Source organism: Pituophis catenifer, unplaced genomic scaffold (genome assembly GCF_029215685.1).
Source record: "Pituophis catenifer annectens isolate HBS135680 unplaced genomic scaffold, rPitCat1.0.hap2 SCAF_9, whole genome shotgun sequence".
Lineage (NCBI taxonomy): Eukaryota > Metazoa > Chordata > Lepidosauria > Squamata > Colubridae > Pituophis > Pituophis catenifer.
The window spans coordinates 3,608,264-3,627,252 of record NW_027256889.1 but is presented as its reverse complement, the minus strand read 5'-3'; the positions used below and the strand labels follow the sequence as shown (position 1 = coordinate 3,627,252).

At 45.8% G+C, this 18,989-nt stretch overlaps 1 protein-coding gene across 4 annotated transcripts in view; it reads left to right on the top strand.

Moving 5' to 3' along the window:
• AXL (AXL receptor tyrosine kinase) overlaps positions 1–18,989 on the top strand; it is a 55,663-nt gene that overhangs the window by 20,856 nt on the left and 15,818 nt on the right. Inside the window, exons 5-12 of one of the 4 annotated variants that reach the window (XM_070950192.1) lie at positions 7,929–8,009; positions 9,565–9,680; positions 12,929–13,121; positions 14,861–15,000; positions 16,033–16,177; positions 16,724–16,750; positions 17,805–17,934; positions 18,060–18,151. In XM_070950192.1, the coding sequence (XP_070806293.1) occupies positions 7,929–8,009; positions 9,565–9,680; positions 12,929–13,121; positions 14,861–15,000; positions 16,033–16,177; positions 16,724–16,750; positions 17,805–17,934; positions 18,060–18,151 (924 nt within the window). Of the gene's footprint in view, positions 1–7,928; positions 8,010–9,564; positions 9,681–12,791; positions 13,122–14,860; positions 15,001–16,032; positions 16,214–16,723; positions 16,751–17,804; positions 17,935–18,059; positions 18,152–18,989 lie in introns of those variants that run through there. The other 3 variants (XM_070950195.1, XM_070950194.1, XM_070950193.1) reach the window with 3 other exon arrangements.

Sequence of the window (18,989 nt, the reverse complement as noted above, 5' to 3'; positions counted from 1 at the left end):
CCTTCCTGGGGGAAGAATACTGCAAAATCTCCATTCCCACCGCACTCTGGGGCCAGCCAGAGGTGGTATTTGCCAGTTCTCCAAACTGCTCAAAATTTCCGCTAGCAGTTCTCCAGAACCTGTCAGAACCTGCTGGATCTCACCCCTGCTACTAGTACTGATGATGTAACCTAGTCAAGTAATGAAACGTTTGCAAGGAAACCACCGTGAGCACTGAGGACTTCACCTGATTCTGCTGGTCCCCAGATCTTAAATGACCAAGTCTCCTTTTTCCTTCCCATCCGTTTCCCACCTAGTGCCCTTTGCCTTGAAAACAAGCCGCTTACTCAAATTATGTCGGTCTCCTATGAATTCCTGGTTCGAACCACAACTCTTAGCCTTTTCTGATGACTGGGCAATTGTACAGAGCTCCAAGCAGAGGCCTGGTGAACAGGAAATCACTCTGGAGGATCATGGCTGCGGTTGGGGAACGTTCCTGATTGGCCTGATTCCTCACGACCCTCTTTGTAGTCCCTCAATGGTCTTTGTAGTCGTAAGAAGCCTTAGTCAAACCACAACGTTGAGCGTTTAGTCTCGAGACAAAGCCCCATTGAGCCTAAAGGGGCTTGCGTGCCTAGGACTGAGCAATTATGGCTCTGAGTAGTCATCTCAGCCTGAGGATGAGAGGCTAGAGCAGAGGTCTGCAACCTTAAACACTCAAAGAGCCATTTGGACCCGTTTTCCACAGAAAAGAAAACACCGGGAGCCACAAAACACTTCCCGGGCCTGACTATTTCTTGAGCGGCCACAAAACTAGCATACGTAGTTGAATTAAACGTTCTGAAACTTTTCTTTTCTTGGATTTATCCGTGGTTGGCCTACCGGGGGATGAAAAGCTCAATAAATCGCATACTGGCGGGTGTCGCACATTGGTGGTTGTGATGCATATTTTGAGTGACAGGGAGCCCCAGCAGAGAGGTGAAAGAGCCACATGCGGCTCCAGAGCCGCAGGTTGCTGACCCCCTGGGCTAGAGACTACAATACCACTGTGTCCCTTCCGAGTTACAACAAAAATGCCAGATCGCTTTCAAAGGAAATTTCACCGTTTAGGGGTTTCGTGATTAATATGGACCGTGGTGTTTTCGTGGAAGCCTGCAGACAGCAGTCTTCCAGCTCGATGCTTTTGGTCTGGTCTACAGCCCTGGGATTCCCTGGGACAGCCCTTGGAGGTAGGCCAAGTCAAGAAGTAGATACTGTAGAGGTTCCAGGTATGTTACTTAAATTGTTGTATGGAAGGCAACTTTTAAGATGTGTGCGCTTCAACTCCCAGAATTCCCCAGCCAGCTTGCAACCGTCGTAAATGCAGGCCGGCTGTCAAGTATCTAAATTGTGATCACGTTTGGTGGTAAGCGCGAGAACCGGTTGCAAGTCCCTTTTTTTAGGGCCGCTGTAAATTTGAACAGTCGCTTAAATGAATGGTTGTAAGTCAAGGACTCCCTGTGCATTTCAACACAGATGCACATCTGCGCACACACACACACACACAGATGAGAGATGAGAGACAGAAAAAGAGACAGAGAGATGAGAGACAGAGAGAGATGAGAGATGAGAAAGAGTGAGAGAGAGAGGAAGAGACAGAGAGATGAGAGATGAGAGAGAAAGAGAGAAAGAGAAAGAAAGAGGGGAGGGAGAGAGAGAAAGATGATAGATGATAGAGAGTGAGAAGAGAGTAAGTGAGTGAGAGAGAGATGAGAGAGAGAGAGAGAAACAGAGAGAGAGAGATGAGAGATGAGAGAGAGAGAGAGGAAGAGGGAGAGAGAGGGAGAGAGAGGAAGAACGAGAGATGATAGATGATAGAGAAAGAGAAAGAGGGGCAGGAGAGAGAGAGAAAGAAAGAGAGATGATAGATGATAGAGAGAAAAAGAGAGAGGGGCAGGAGAGAGAGAGAAAGAAAGAGAGATGATAGATGATAGAGAGTGAGAGAGAGGAAGAGAGTGTGAGACAGAAAGATGAGAGAGAGAGAGATGAGAGATGAGAGAGAGGAAGAGAGAAAGGAGAGAGAGAGGAAGAGGGAGAGAGAAAGAGAAAAAGAAAGAGGGGGAGAGAGATGGTAGAGAAGGAGAGGGAGAGAGAAAGGAGAGAGAGAGAGGAAGAGGGAGAGGTAGAGAGAGATGATAGAGAGAGGGAGATGATAGAGAGGGAGAGGGAGAGAGAGGAAGAGAGAGAGATGATAGATGATAAAGAGGGAGAGAGAGAGGAAGAGAGAAAGGAGAGAGAGAGAGAGAGAGAGATGGGAGCCTGAATTTTCTTTAAAGCAGAACCAGGAGGGGAGAGTCCCGCCGGCCCCCTTTATAAAAATCCCCCTCCCTCATGCAGCCAGACAGGTTTGAAAGGGCTTTTGAGACTCGTCCCAACGTAGAAAAGAAATGAAATTCCCTGAGATAAATCTTCCCAGACTCGTCAGACTCGTTGGACCAGAGGCAACCGGGGGGGACAAAGCGAGACAGGTTCTCTCTATGCCAGGAGAAAACAAACACAGCGGTTTGGCAGAAGGAAACTCAGCTTGCTTGCAGGAGGCTCTGCTGGCACTGCGGCCCCCCCCCCGAGATGGTCTTCCTTTGTGTCCCCTTTTTCCGCCCTCCTTCCCCCATTTCTTCCCCCTTCAACCTCCCCCCACCCCTGAGGCTGAGCTCAGCCAGGCTCTGGCAAGCTGGGGGGAAACTGAAGAAGACGACAGAATAACAGAGTTGGGAGGGACCTTGGAGATCTTCTAGTCCAGCCCCTTGCTCAAGCAGGAGAATCTATATCCGTGATGGCGAACCCATGGCACACGTGCCACAGGTGGCACACGGAGCCATATCTGTGGGCACGCGAGCATTGCCCTAGCTCAGCTCCAGCGTGCATGCGCGTGCCGGCCAGCTGATTTTCAGGCCTTCTGGGCCCACTGGAAGTTGGTAAATGGGCCATTTCCAGCCTCTGGGGGAGTGGGGGAGGTTGTTTTAGCCCTCCCCAGGCTCCAGAGAAGCCTCTGGAGCCTGGGGAGGGCAAAAAACGGACCTACCGGGCCCACTGGTAACCTTTTTGCCGTCGCGTGACAAAAGCGAGGGGAGTGTGTGGGGATTCACATGTGCATGCGTGAGGGGGCGGGGCAGGGGGGCATTGAACTATGGGTGTGGCCACGTGCGTGCGTGACCCCCCCCCTCCGTGCTCCCGCTTTTGGCACACGACAGCAAAAAGGTTAGCCATCGTTGATCTATATCATTTCAGACAGATGGCTGTCCAGTCTCTACTCAAAAACCTCCAGTGTTGGAGCAACCACAGTCTCTGGAGGCCCTGGTTAATCGTTCCCACTTAGGAAATTTTTCCTTAGTTCCAGCTTGCTTCTCTCCTGAGTTAGTTTCCATCCGTTGCTGCTGCTTCTTCTTCTTCTTCTGCCTTCAGGGTCTTTGCAGAATAATTGGACACCCCCACCTTTCCCGCAAGCAATGTTTAATTAAGATCCCATGTTGCAGGCAAGGACGGGTGGGTGGGTAGGTGGGTGGGTGGGTAGCCGACCACCCCTTGCCCCACATGCCTGCATTCCTTCAGCAACTTGGTCAGGTCCAATAAAGCAATCTTCATTCCGTTTGGTGCTGAGTCAAAGACAGGGAATGTTGGTCTGGAGGTGACGGGGCTGATGATTCAAACTTTGGGATCAAAGCCTGCAGGAATTACCAGGAAGGAGGGGTGTGGTGGGGGGAGGGGAGGGGAGGGGAGGGGGGGAGGTCTGGCCTCTTCCATACCAGTTAAACCAAGCTAAAACCACAGCAGGAGGAGGGGGATGAAAAAGTGGTGTTTCCGGTCCTGTTTTCACTTTAAAACTGGTTAAGGCTTTTTTTTCTCTCTGTCTGTCTGTCTGTCTGTCTGTCTGTCTGTCTGTCTGTCTGTCTGTCTGTCTGTCTGGTTCCTGAGTGGAGATTTCTGGGGGTTGAAGGCTGGTCTTCGGGATGGGCAGGGGTGAAATCCAGACAGGTTCTGACAGGTTCTGGAGAACCGGTAGCGGAAATTTTGAGCAGTTCGGAGAACCAGCAAATACCACCTCTGGCTGGCTCCAGAGTGGGGAGGGAATGGAGATTTTGCGCTATCCTTCCCCCTGGAGTGGGGAGGGAATGGAGAGTTTGCAGTATCCTTCCCCTGGAGTGGGGTGGGAATGGGGATTTTGCAGTATCCTTCCCCCTGGAGTGGGGTGGGAATGGAGATTTTGCAGTATCCTTCCCCCTGGAGTGGGGTGGGAATGGAGATTTTGCAGTATCCTTCCCCCTGGAGTGGGGTGGGAATGGAGATTTTGCAGTATCCTTCCCCTGGAGTGGGGAGGGAATGGGGATTTTGCAGTATCCTTCCCCTGGAGTGGGGTGGGAATGGGGATTTTGCAGTATCCTTCCCCCTGGAGTGGGGTGGGAATGGAGATTTTGCAGTATCCTTCCCCCTGGAGTGGGGAGGGAGTGGAGATTTTCCAGCATCCTTCTCCTGCCATGCCCACCAAGCCACACCACACCCACCAAGCCACGCCCAAAGAACCGGTAGTAAAAAAAAATTGGATTTCACGTCCGGCCAGGTTTCTCCCAATTTGTACCTGTACATTTGTTTTTTCTTGCCTTTTGTTCCCATAAATTAGCAGGACAAAGAACTGGAAATGGACAGGAGCAAAAATTTAAAAATCAACTTTTTTTCGAATCTCCTGTATGCCAGGACATCTGTTTCTGCCGGCTGCTGGGAACGTTTGCCCGTTGCTGACTCAAATCTTTGCAGAAATGATGTGGTCAGAAAGTGGTATAACCCACAGTGGGTGGACTAGACATGTTAATCCCACGGGTCCTTTCCTGTTTTCAGCACTTGTGGCCTTTGGTTCTCTCCCAGCGAGCATGCCACTCAAATATTTGCCCCCCCCAGGCCTCGTTTTATCGGTGCCCGCTGTTTGTCCAGTGCCAGTGCCCACTGGTTTTGACCCAGCCCTTGGAACGGTACAATCAGGACAAGGACATCCATTGTGGGTGCTGCTTATTGTTAAATCTGGGCTAGATTCCAAGCCACACAACAATGTGTTCAAAGAATCGGCTGCTCTAGGAAAACTTAAATCAGGAGTGCCTAACCTTGGCAAGTTGAAAACGTGTGGACTTCAACTCCCAGAATTCCCCAGCCAGCTGTTAAGTGAATCGTTACAGTTATTAAGTTAGTAACAGGGTTGTTGTAGGAGTTGACCAGGCTGAGCCCAAGGGAGGGGGAACCAAACACGTCATCAGTCTTGAGTCCATACGTGCTCTCAAGAGATCTAAGTCCACCCCACCTTGAATTTTTTTTTTGACTCTTATCTACCGCCAATCAGAGGTGGGTTTCAGCAGGTTCTGACCAGTTCTGGAGAACCGGTAGTGAATTTTTTTTTTTGTTAATTTGAAAAGTTTTACAAATACATTTTCTCCCCAGTTTCCCCCCCCAAACCCCCCCAAACCCTCCCTAACCCTCCCCTTTCCCCCCCAAGACTTCCGCAAAATAAAATCCTAATCAAAAATACATTTTATGAAACTTAAACCCCTCCACCCCCTGTGTGCTGTTTATACCTTCATAAAACTCCATTAGTCTATCCCTACATGATACATTCATTCAGCTAAAAGCTATCTGATATTTCCTAGTTTGGTAGGAAATTTGAAAATTTTGAGTAGTTCGGAGAACCGGTAGTAAAAATTCTGACTGGCCCCGCCCCCATCTATTCTCTGCCTCCCAAGTCCCAGCTGATCGGGGAGGAAATGGGAATTTTGCAGTAACCTTCCCCTGGAGGGGGGTGGGAATGGAGATTTTACAGTATCCTTCCCCTGCCATGCCCACCAAGCCACGCCCACCAAGCCACACCACGCCCACCAAGCCACGCCCACGGAACCGGTAGTAAAAAAATTTGAAACCCACCACTGCCGCCAATTGACTATTAGTAAGTCAGATTCTTGTAGAGAACTTTAGCTTGAAATAAATCTTTATATTCATTCGAACTGCCTGGATTTTCCGATTTTCCCTGGGGCTTGGCAGTTGTTAAGTGAATCTGGCTTCTCTCTTGACTTTGCTTGTCAGAAGGTTGCAAAAGGGAATCACGTGACCCCGGGATATAGCAACCGTCATAAATACGAGTCAGTTGCCAAGCGTCCAAATTTTGTTCATGTGACCGGTGGAGTGGGGCTGCTGCCATGGTTGAAAGTGTGAAAAAACTATCACAAGTCTCTTTTTTTCTGTGCCGTTGTAACTTCAAACGGTCACTAAATGAACCGTTGTAAGTCAAGGACTATCTGTACCAGAAACATGTACTGACAATGACTGAACTGTATTTAGCCAAAGAGGCAATTCCCTTCAAAACACCAGGCTAGGCTGCAACTTCCAGGACACGAATATTTTGGTCTTTCTGACCTCTCCTGCGTTCTAACACGCATGTATCTCCTGTTTTAAATTAAAGGAAGAGATGCCTCCAGGGAATTCTGGGGATTATTCTGAAATATTTTCTCAACTATCCAGAGGTCTATCTCTGTACCTTCACCAAGGGTTCCCATGCAGAGGAAATAAACAGTCTTTTTTTTTTTTTTAATTGAAAAGTTTTACAAAAAAATACAAAAATTTTCTTCCCCCCCCCATGTTCATGGGGGAACATGGAAATAAACAGTCTTGAGTGAATGCCTGCCAATCTCCCTCTTGACTTCATGAGGTTTCATTCAAATTAATGTCTCTGCTTTGCAGAGTTCATTCGGTTTAACCATCATTTCCTGTCTGGGGAAAAAAAGCTTTTAAATGTTATTTATTTAGCCTACGGCAAGAGCTTTTCAAGTTTACTTCTATGATCTCCCTGGCTTTTCTCCCAAGACCACCAGTGTGAAAAGTGGCAGGATTCGAACCGGGAATCCCTTCTTCCAATTCTTTGTGGACAAAAAAAAAAAAAATCTATTTATATTTTGCCCCTCAGCAATGCTTCCAAAGCAGCTGAGGAAAGGAAAGAGAAGTTACTGAGATTGTCCAACAATGACACCACGGAGTATCATTCAGGAAACGAAACAAAACTTAGATTTTCTCCAAATATCCTGGCCCCCCGCCACAAGGGGCCAAAGAAGCAAGGTTAAAATGCAGAGTACCCCAGCATCAAACTTTGAGGCAACCCTGAATTCAAATTTTGATGGTTGTTTAAGATGATAGCTGTCATTCCAAAGATGCCATTCTAGGCATCCACTAAGTCAGTGCATCTCAACCTTATCAACTTTAAGATGGGTGGACTTCAGCTCCCAGAATTCCCCATGCTAGCATGCATGGACTTAAAGCTGGGTAACTTTGGGCCAATCACTAGGTGACGGTGAGTTCTAGTCCTGCCTTAAGAAAGCTGGCTGGATGACGTTGGGCCAATCACCAGGAGACTGTAAGTTCTAGTCCCGCCTTAGGAAAGCTGGTTAGATGTTGGACCAATCACCAGGAGATTGTGAATTCTAGGTCTGCCTTAGGAAAACTGGCTGGATGATGTTGGACCAATCACCAGGTGACAGTTAGTTCTAGTTTTGCCTTAGGAAAGAAAGCTGGTTGGGTGATGTTGGGTTAATCACCAGGTGATGGTGAGTTCTAGTCCCACCTTAGGAAAATTGGCTAAATGATGTTGGGCCAATCACCAGGAGACTGTGAATTCTAGTCCTGCCTTAGGCAAGAAAGCTGACTGGATGACATGGGGCCAATCACCAGGTGATGGTGAGTTCTAGTCCCTCTCTCTCTCAGTGCAACCCACCACAGAGTTGTTGTTGTGGGGAAAATGAGGAAGACGTATTAGGTATGTGTGCCACCTTGAGTTATTGTTAACACATAAAACTGGGATAAAAATAAAGCATTACCCTTAAAAGTATTTAAAGTTGGTCACACAATCCGTTCATCTTTTTCTCTTGATGTTTGCTGCTTCCTCGCAGGGCTGAATCACAGCGCCTCCTTCTCGTGCGAAGCCCACAACGCCAAGGGAGTCAGCACCTCCCGGACTGCGGTGGTGAGAGGTGAGAGACGTGTCTGTAAATAATCCATTTTGGGGGGACCCCCCCAAATGCAAATAGTCGGTGTAAATGGGTTTGTGTGGAAACTGCCCGATGGGGGTTAAAGAAGGTACCATTTAAGGCGCATGTTTTTAAAAAAACACTGCAAAACGCTATTTTTTGCATTGATAAAGAGTTTGTTCCAAGGGTGAAATGTAAAATGTGTTACTACCGGTTCTGTGGGCGTGGCTTGGTGGTGGTGCGGTTAATGTGGGTGGTAAATAAATTTAATAAATAAATAAATAAATAAATAAATAAATAAATAAATAAATAAATAAATAAATAAATAAATAAATAAATAAATGTGACTGGGTGGGGGTGGCCAACTTTTTTTTTTTTTTTAACTTTTCAAAGCATTTTTTCTAATGCTTTGAAAAGCCTCTCTGACGATCAGGCAACTCAGCTGGGATCGTCAGAGACTTTTCAAAGCATTTTTTTTTTACCACCTCTTCGGCCAAGAGGTTGCAGACAAAAATGCCTTGAAAAGCCTCTGAGGATCCTAGCTGAGCCGCGCAATCATCAGAGGCTATTTTTTTTTTAACTTTTAAAAGCATTTTTTTCGTCGGAAGAGGTTGTAGAAAAAATGCTTTTAAAAGTAAAAAAAAAAATAGCCTCTGATGATCGTGCAACTCAGCTGAGCATGGGGGGGGGGCAGGGATTTTTGCTACCGGTTCTCCGAACCATCTGCTACCATCGCTACCGGATCGGGCGATCCGGTCCGAACCGGGAGCATTTCACCCCCCGGTTTGCTCCCCTTCCATCATGCTGTATATTATATTTAATGGCAATATTATAACTTAGTCTGTAGAGACTCTCCATCATCCAGATCATGATTGTCCCAAAGGTGCTTTTTCAGGAGGCAACTGGATTTTCTGGGTTTTTCTTTGAAGACATTTCGCTTCTCATCCCAGAAGCTTCTTCAGCTTCTGGGATGAGAAGCGAAATGCGTTGCTTCTGCGCATGTGCAGATCGCCGATGATGACATCTGGGGCAGTGGGCGGGGCCTCCCGCCGGTTTTCCTACCGGTTCTTGCAAACCGGGGGCAACCCCTCACTGTTCTCGAGAACCGGTAGCGGAAATTTTGAGTAGATTGGAGAACCGGCAAATGCCACCTCTGGCTGGCCCCAGAGTGGGGAGGGAATGGGGATTTTGCAGTATCCTTCCACCAGGAGTGGGGTGGGAATGGGGATTTTGCAGTATCCTTCCCCTGCCACGCCCACCAAGCCACGCCCACTAAAAAAATGTGAATTCCACCACTGCCCTGCAGTAGAGGGCCATTCGTGCCTCCGGGTTATAAGTTGAGGGACAATCTGTTTTCCTACACCTGCGGAATATTTCCTGTATCTGCCGAAAGGTAGCATTTCAGGCAGAACAGGCCCGAAGCCTGTTGAAGTTGTTATCCATCAAGTCTCCGACTGTCCTTATAACTGGACCTCCGGAGCGAAACCTGTTGTTTAGAGCATCGGTGGTCTCGGTATTGATTGGCAGGTGAATATTGCTAATGATTTCCTCTCCGTAGTGTTACCTGGACGGCCACGTGACTTATCCGTTGCCCATCGTAGTGACCACAGCCTGGATGTGACGTGGGAGCCCGGTTTTAGCGGCGCCTACGCGCAGGAGTTCTGCGCCATCCAGGTAACGCCCCCACAGCCCGCCAACAACTTACGAAAGAAGGTTTTATGGTAGAACTGATGCCCCTTCTGTTCAAATACAGAAACAGGTTGCAGGTAGTCCTCGACTTACAACATTTAGTGACTGTTCGAAGTGACAGTGGCACTGAGGAAAGTGACGTGGCACTGATGATATTACCTAGTTGGGTGATGAAACGTCTGAAGTAAACAAGCAAGCTCAGAGAGTAACCAAGGACCCCACAGTCCTCCTCCTCCCCCTCTTTCCCCCTCCCCTCCTTTTCCTCCTCCTCCCCACAGACCCCATTCCCTTCTACCATTGATGATTTTATCTAGTTGGGTAATGAAACATCTGCAAGAAATCAAGCAAGCTCAAAGAGCACCAAGGACGCCTCATTTCAACCCTGAGCTACAAATATTCTCCATTATCGGTGACCTATGACCATTTCCCACACTTACGACCATTGCAGCATGGCCACGTGATCAAAATTCCAACATTTGACAACTGACTCATCTTTATGACGATTGCAGGATTCCGGGGTCATGTGATCCCCATTTGCCATCTGACAAGCAAAGTTCACGGGGAAGCCATTCACTTAACAACCATTTGTGACTCATTGAAGAACTGCAGTGATTCGCTTAACAACAAGAAAGGTGGTAACATGGGGCAAGACTCACTTAACAACCGTCTCACTGAGCTACAGAAATTTTGAGGCCTACCTATATTCTACCTCCCTTTCAGCATTGCCCTCCGAGGGAACTTGCTTTATTTTTAGAAGCGATTTCCTGCCAAAGGTTTTTTTTTCCCTCCGGATGTCGGTTTACTCATCCAACGATGATTCCCCCCACACACTTCCCCCTGCCCCCCCCCCACTCCCTCCCGCATCAGCCTGGCCAGCTGAATGAAATGTGACAAACCCCATCCCAAGGATGGGGAACTGAAATTCATGAGAAAGAGGTTTCAAGAGCCAAGAATGAAAACTGATAGTTATAAAAAAAAAAGGGTTATTTCCAACGTGGGCTCGTTCACACAGGAGTGGAAGGCTTCTGTACTGGAAGTTGTTTTCGGAAGAAACGCAATTTCAGCAGGAAAAAAAAAAAAAGAGGAATATGGACCAAAAAAAAAAAAAAAGGAAACTCACCCCTGCAAAATATGAGGCAGGGGTCAGCAATCCACCATTCTCCATTGCAACCTCTCCTCCTTCCCACATTCCCGAGAAAACACATGGAAATCTGGCCGAGAAACAAGGATTTGCAGGAGGTTATTTTTGCAAAACTACGATTGGACGTAGGAAACCTATTTTCTGCTTCCAAAATGAAGAAAAAAGGAGGGGAAGTTTCTGTCCGGCACTTTGTAATAATATCACTCTTATACTTCAAAATCTGAGCCCGAATTTTGAAAAGCAAAACGGGTTGCTTGGTTCCAAAAAAGGCAAAGAATTTAACTCTGGGGTCAAATTCTTTTCTTGTTTTCTTTATTGGAACGCCTTGATTCGTTTCAAATGTTTAAAGAATATAGAAAAAAATAGAAAGGAAGGAAGGGAGGAATGGAAGAAGGAAGGAAGGAAGGAAGGAAGGAAGAAAGAAAGAAAGAAAGAAAGAAAGAAAGAAAGAAGGAAGGAAGGAAGGAAGGAAGGAAGGAAGGAAGGAAGGAAAGAAAGAAAGAAAGAAAGAAAGAAAGAAAGAAAAAAAAGAAAGAAAGAAAGAAAGAAAGAAAGAAAGAAAGAAAGAAAGAAAGAATGGGAGAATGGAGTGGATGAAGAATAAAACGTCATCAATGCAGCTAGTCCTCAACATGCAACCCAAAGTAGGGCCAGAATTTCTGCTGCTAAGGAAGGCGGTTATTAAGTGAATCAGGCCTGCTATTACAACCTTTTTTGGTCATGTCTATGAAGCGAATCACTGCAGTTGTTAAGCAGTCGTTAAGTGAATCCATCTTCCCTCATGGAAAGCCAGCCGAGAAGGTCGCAAAAGGGGATGGCGTGACCCTCAGACACTGCAACCGTCATAAGTACACGCCAGTTGCTAAGCATGTGAATTTAGATCATGTCTTATGATCTAAATGTCTTATGACCGCCACGGTCATAAGTGTGAGGACCGGTTGTCACTCCCTTTTTCCAGAGCTGTTGTAACTTTGAACAGTCGCTAGATGAATGGCTGTAAGTCCTGAACCACCTCTGAAGGATCCCCCAAGACTTTTTTTAAAAATTCCATTATTTCATAATAATAATTTTGAATAGATTTTCACAGGATTGAATTAAACTTGACTGAGCAATAGGATCACGTCTTCTTTTCTTCCACTCAAAATGATCTCCCTGCAGTTTGGGACCGTGATCAACCCAATAATCAGGGTTTAGAATGGAATGGAAATAAAACCAGGATAGGATAGGAATAAAACAATAATAGAATAAAATAGAATAAGAATAAAACAATTAGAATAGAATTAGAATTAGAATTGAATTAGAATTAGAATAGAATAAGAATAAAACAATAATAGAATAGAATTAGAATAGAATAGAATAGAATAGAATAGATATAGAAAATATAGAATAGAATATATAGAATAGAATGGAATAAAATAGAATAGAATAGAATAGAATAGAATAGAATAGAATAGAATAGAATAGAATAGAATAGAATAGAATAGAATAAATATAGAAAATATAGAATAGAATACAGAGAATAGAATAGAATAGAATTAGAATAAAATAGAATAAATATAGAAAATAGTATAGAGAATAGAATAGAATAGAATAAATATAGAAAATATAGAGTAGAATATATAGAAATAGAATAGAATAGAATAGAATAGAATAGAATAGAATAGAATAGAATAGAATAGAATAGAATAAATATAGAAAATATAGAATAGAATACAGAGAATAGAATGGAACGGAACAGAACAGAACAGAACAGAACAGAACAGAACAGAACAGTAATCTGGTTTTAATTATGTTCTTAACGTTTGTATTTATGTATTTTATTTTGTGCCTGTTCACCGCCCTGAGTCCTTCGGGAGTAGGGTGGTATATAAATTTAAAGAAAGAAGAAAGAAAGAAAGAAAGAAAGAAAGAAAGAAAGAAAGAAAGAAAGAAAGAAAGAAAGAAAGAAAGAAAGAAAGCAGAACAGAACAGAACAGAACAGAACAGAACAGAAGGAGAACCGGAAGGGACCTGTGATCCAAGGCGGAATCGTTCCTCGCATCTTCCTTGTTTGGGGTCCACCCTCACCCGCTTACGTTCTTCTTTCTCCCAGGCTATGCGCTCCGATGAAGACCTGAGCACCGTTTCCGACGAGCTGTATAACCGCAAGATCCGCGTCCCGCCTTTCAGCCACACGCTGGACGGCCTGGCAGCCTTCACCACCTACCACGTGCGCGTGGCCTGCCATTCCACCGAGGGCCATTCGCCCTGGACCCACTGGGTCGCTATGGAGACCTTGGAAGGGGGTAAGAGGGAGGGGGGGAAATGGGGAGGGATGAGATGCCAAGACCCCAGCCCCCTAACTTCATAAATTGAGGTCTACCTATAGCCGGAAATGGCCTCTTCCTTCTTGTACGGAGGACTCAAGTTACGACATTTACAGTTAGTCCCTGACTTACAACAGTTCGTTTAGTGACTGTTTGACGTTAGAACGGCACTGAAAAACGTGACTCATGACTGTTTTTTCACACTTACGATCATTGCAGCATCCCCATGGTCACATGATCACAGTTCAGATGCTTATTTATGACGGCCGCAGCGTCCCGGCAGTCACATGATCTCCTTTTGCGACCTGACAAGCCAAGTCAAGGGGGGTAAACCAGGTTCACTTAAGAAAGCTGTTACTAGTTGAACCCTGGCTTAGTAAGTGCAGTGATTCACTTAACAACTCTGGCAAGAAAGGTCGTAAAATGGGACAAAACTCTCTTAACAACTGTCTCATTTAGCAACAGAAAATTTGGGCTCAATTGTGGTTGTAAATTGAGGACTACCTGTAATTTAATTTAATTTAATTTAATTTAATTTAATTTAATTTAATTTAATTTAATTTAATTTAATTTAATTTAATTTAATTTAATTTAATAATTTAATTTAATTTAATTTAATTTAATTTAATTTAATTTAATTTAATTTAATTTAATTTTATTTAATTTAATTTTATTTAATTTAATTTTATTTAATTTAATTTTATTTTATTACTTTACTTTACTTTACTTTACTTTACTTTACTTTACTTTACTTCACTTCACTTCACTTCACTTCACTTCACTTCACTTCACTTCACTTCACTTTATTATTTAATTGCTTGATTTCTATAGCCACCCATCTCAACAAAGAACTCTGGGCAGCTCACAATTCAAAACCTTAATATTACGATTAAAATTAAAAAAAACAAAACACCACATTAAAACAATAAAGAACAGTCCAAAGCATTAAAACAGTAAAAAAAACCACATTAGAATATCTAATTCGTTGTTGTGCATACAAAAACCTCCTGCCATGGTGCAGGAGGTAACACCTCTCCTGCGCGAGCTGCACTGGCTTCTGGTGGTCTTCCGGGTGCGCTTCAAGGTATTGGTTCTCATCTTTAAAGCGCTCCATGGCTTGGGGCCTGGGTACCTACGAGACCACCTTCTGCCACCGACAACCTCCCACCGACCAATACGCTTCCACAGAGAGGGTCTCCTCAGGGTGCCGTCTGTCAAGCAATGTCGGCTGGCGACCCCCAGGGGGAGAGCCTTCTCTGTGGGGGCACCTACCCTATGGAACGAGCTACCCCCAGGGATACGACTGATCCCGGACCTCCGGACCTTCCGCCGGGCTCTGAAGACCTTCTTCTTTCAGCAAGCTTAAAATTTTTATTTTTATTTTTTATTTTTTTTAATTTGATTTATATGCTGCCTTTCTCCGGAAACTCAGGGCAGCTTACAATGCGTTAAGCAATAGCCTTCATCCTTTTTGTATATTTATACACAGTCAGCTTATTGCCCCCACAAACTGGGTCCTCATCCTCCTAATTGTTTTATGGGTAAGGGGTTTTTAAATTGGGGAAGCCAAATGGATTTAATTATGTTTTAAACTATTTTAATTTTCATATTGTATGTATTTTAATCCTGGCTGTTCACCGCCCTGAGTCCCTCTGGGAGAAGGGCGGTATAAAAATGTAATAAATTCAATTCAATTCAATATAACGTTTCTCTCACAGCGCCTGCAACCCCGCCGGAGAACGTTGAGGCGATTCAGAATGGCAGCGGCACCATCATCCAGTGGGGACAACCACGGGGCAGCATCAACGGGATTCTTCGGGGGTACAAGCTCGTGTGTCAAAGTGGGGATTCACCCGAGGTGAGTACGAGGCTACACCTGCAGGTCGCCCAACTCCCAAGCATCCTGGCCAAGCGTGCTGTACCCCAGTGGCCCCCCACCGTTTGGGCACCAGGAACCGGTTTTGTGGAGAGAGGTTTTTCCGTGGACCAGAAGGAGGTGTGGTTACGCTTGCTGCCTGCATCCCGCAGATGGGACTTTGCTTGTTTATGTGGCCAGGTTTCTGGCATGCCACGGCCCAAGGCTGGTCCACAGCCCAGAGGTTGGGGACCCCTGCCGTACCCTATTCCAATCCCCAGCTGAAAGTTTACTGATCGTCCTCGACTTACAGACATTTGTTTAGCAACCAAGAGCTTTGGTGGTGCAGCGGACTAAAGTGCTGTTAAGTAGCACTTAGCTGCCAGCTATCTGCAATTACTGCGAGTTCAAATCTCACCAGGCTCAAGGTTGACTCAGCCTTCCATCCTTCCGAGGTAGGTAAAATGAGGACCCGGATTGTGGGGGCAATAAGATGACTTTGTATAAAAAAGAACACCGCTTGGGGGGGGGGCACGAAAGCCCTACTAAGCAGGTATATACAAAAGTATGAAGGCTATTGCTTAATGCATTGTAAGCAGCCCTGAGTCTCCGGAGAATTTTTTTTTTTTAATTTTTATTCATTTTTATATGCCGCCCTTCTCCGGAGACTCAGGGCGATTTACAATGCGTTAAGCAATAGCCTTCATACTTTTGTATATTTTATACAAAGTCAGCTTATTGCCCCCACAAACCGGGTCCTCATTTTACCCACCTTAGAAAGGATGGAAGGCTGAGTCGACCTTGAGCCTGGTGAGATTTGAACTCGCAGTAACTGCAGGCAGCTGGATGTTAAATGCTGCCTTAGTAGGAGGCATTAGCCTCCTATGCCACTCAGGGTGGCATATAAATCGAACCAATAAATGAATAAATAAACCGTTCCAACAGCACTGAAAAATGGGACTTACACCAGGTCCTGGCCTGATGACCGTGGCAGCATCTCCACAATCACGTGATCGAAGTTCTCTTCCCTTCAAGGTGATCGTGGACGTGGGACTGACCAACGAGACAGTTTTATCTCTGAACTCAAGTGTACAGAACTTGACCGTACGGATTGCAGCCTACACCAGTGCTGGAGACGGACCCTGGAGCGAAGCCATCATGATCCTCTCCTCGAAACCAGGTGAGAAATGGGAGACTACGTGCCACCTGGAGGGCCGTCAACCGTGGCTGGTTCTGATGCAGTCTGACCACCTGACTCTTCATTTCGGCTCCGTTTCTTGTGGCTTGGAGAAGTTACAGAGTTCTAGAACAAAACCCAGTTGTGAAATGGAGTCTGCTTTCAAATGTAGGTCTGGTGAGAACCCAAAAGATCAAAGTTTTGTTCTAAAGGAGGCAATGGCAGTCAAGAGCACCTGTCTGTCTGTCTACCATCTCCATCCATCTGTCATCTCCTGTGGAGTTCTTGGTTCTCTTTAGCCTTGATAGTTTGCTTGCAACTGTCTTATTGCCCAAGTATCTGTCTAGCTGTCCAGTTATCTGGCTATCTCCATCCATCCATCCACCCATCGATCTGATCCATCAATCACCCACCCACCCCCCTTTATCTATCTATCTATCTATCTATCTATCTATCTATCTATCTATCTATCTATCTATCTATCCATCCACCCATCCACCCACCCATCCACATACACAGTTCTTAATGTTTTTTTGTTTTCTCTTGCAGGTGAACTACTACCAGCTCCTCAGTCAGGTGAGAGGCTTTTTTCTGAATCCAAGGAACACTAAAAATGGGATAGGTAACGTCCCACAATTTGGATTACTACATCTTCCATCAAGTGAGCCTACGGAGTTCTGCAATGCACATCTAATGGTCCTAATTGTCTTCTAGAAAGTTACAGAGGCTAGATAATCCACAGATCCGTCAGGATCTGTGATGGGACAACTCTGAGGACAAATTAAAATCCACGTTTCAAAATGACTGTAGCATATGAAAAAAGCATTTCTATCTACTGCTAAGCCAGAATTCATTTTAAATCATGGTCAGCACCTAGTAAGCTATCAGGAACGGCTTGAGACATCATACAAGCTCAAATCAAACCAGGTTATGGCCTAAAGTACAGTGCTACTGTGCCTAGCCACTGTGGTTTTAAACCAGTTTATAATAATGCCACCATCTCAGCACATTGTTGCTTAATCAATAAACCGTGATCAAAAAAAACCAAGGGACACATCCAACCAATCTATTAGTTGAAAGGAAGACACGTTTAAATACATGCCAGCTGCCAAGCACCCTAATTTTAATCCCGTAACCATAGCGATACTGCAAAGGTCCTAAGTGTGAAAAATGATGATAAGTCGGTTGCGAAGTCATGTCCGACCCATCGCGACCCCATGGACAACGTTCCTCCAGGCCTTCCTGTCTTCTACCATCCTCCGGAGTTCATTTAAGCTCACGCCGAGTGCTTCACTGACTCCATCCAGCCACCTCATTCTCTGCCGTCCCCTTCTTCTTTTGCCCTCCATCGTTCCCAGCATTAGGCTCTTCTCCAGGGAGTTCTTCCTTCTCGTTAGGTGGCCAAAGCATTTTGATTTTCATCTTCAGGATCTGGCCTTCTGAAGAGCAGTCAGGGTTGATCTCCTCTGGGACTGACCGGTTGGATCGCCTTGCAGTCCAAGGGACTCGCAGGAGTCTTCTCCAGCACCAGAGTTCAAAGGCCTCCATTCTTTGGCCTTCTCAGCCTTTCTTTACAGTTTTACCTACTGGAAAAGCTCTACTCACTAACAATACTTTCTCTTCCTCACAGTAGGAATCTCAGTCCCTGCCTTCTCCTGGCACTGGTGGTACGTGGTGATCGCCGTGGCCACCGCCGTGGCAGCCACCATCTTCATTATCATCTTCTTGGCACGTATGAGGAAAAAGGAGACACGCTACGGGTAAGGCAAAGGGGGTCTCTTAAAAAAGGCCATCCATTGTTTAAGTCTTTCATCAATCATTTGGGGGGGGGGGTTCTCGTGGGGGGACCAATGCGGGCCCCATTTTACGTTTTCTTTCTACTCAGGGAAGCCTTTGAGCCCAACATGGAACAGGGAGAGCTGGTGGTTCATTATCGCGCCCGCAAATCGTACAGCCGCCGGACCACTGAAGCTACTTGTGAGTGTTCTGAGCTAGGCTTCCCAAGAGCACGAAGCAGACTCCTTGTCCCGCCAAAAATCCCTTTTTATTAAGTTACTGTGAATTCCTCTCACTCACATCCTTTCAAGGGAGAATTTATACTCACAGACCTTATCTGGCTTGGAGAGCTGCCAGGCCGATATCTTCAAAACTTGACAAGAAGTCTGGAGAGTCACGAACCAATTAAGCGAACTAATTGTCTCCTGCAAACTCCACTCCCCTTGCGCTCCTCTTTTATTCCCTCTGGGAGGGGCCCTTCATCATCCACCTGTGGCCTTACTCCCGAGTCGACCCTTGTTCTTTAGCTGTTCCCTTTGTCTGGCAGCTCTGCGCATGCGCATACTGGGAACAGAATCCAGCTCTTCTTCTGCCTCACTGATGTCTGACTCCGAAGGCAGCTGATAACTGGCATATGGCCCTGGCCCTCTCTCTGCCTCCGACGCAGAGCCCTCATCAGAGCCTTCCCCAGACTCCAGGACAGGCCCATGTTCCTCCCCAACCTCCTCACTGTCCGAATCTGCTGCCAGCTCAGCTGGCCACTGGCGGGCCACCACATTGAGTTCCTCTTCCCCACAAATCCAATGTGTATCAGGGCGTGAGTTTACACTGAGATCCAGCAAGCAGCATTAATTGTGGGGTCCTTGGTGCTCTCTGAGCGTGGGGATTTTCTTGGAGACGTTTTGTTACCAAACTAGGTAACATCATCAGTGCATGAGAAACGTTCACATTTCCCCAGAAATCTAGCAGTTGCAATTCTAGCCCATCAAGGCAACAGAGTGGGCAAAACTGAGCCAGACCCTGATGTAGGTGACCTCTT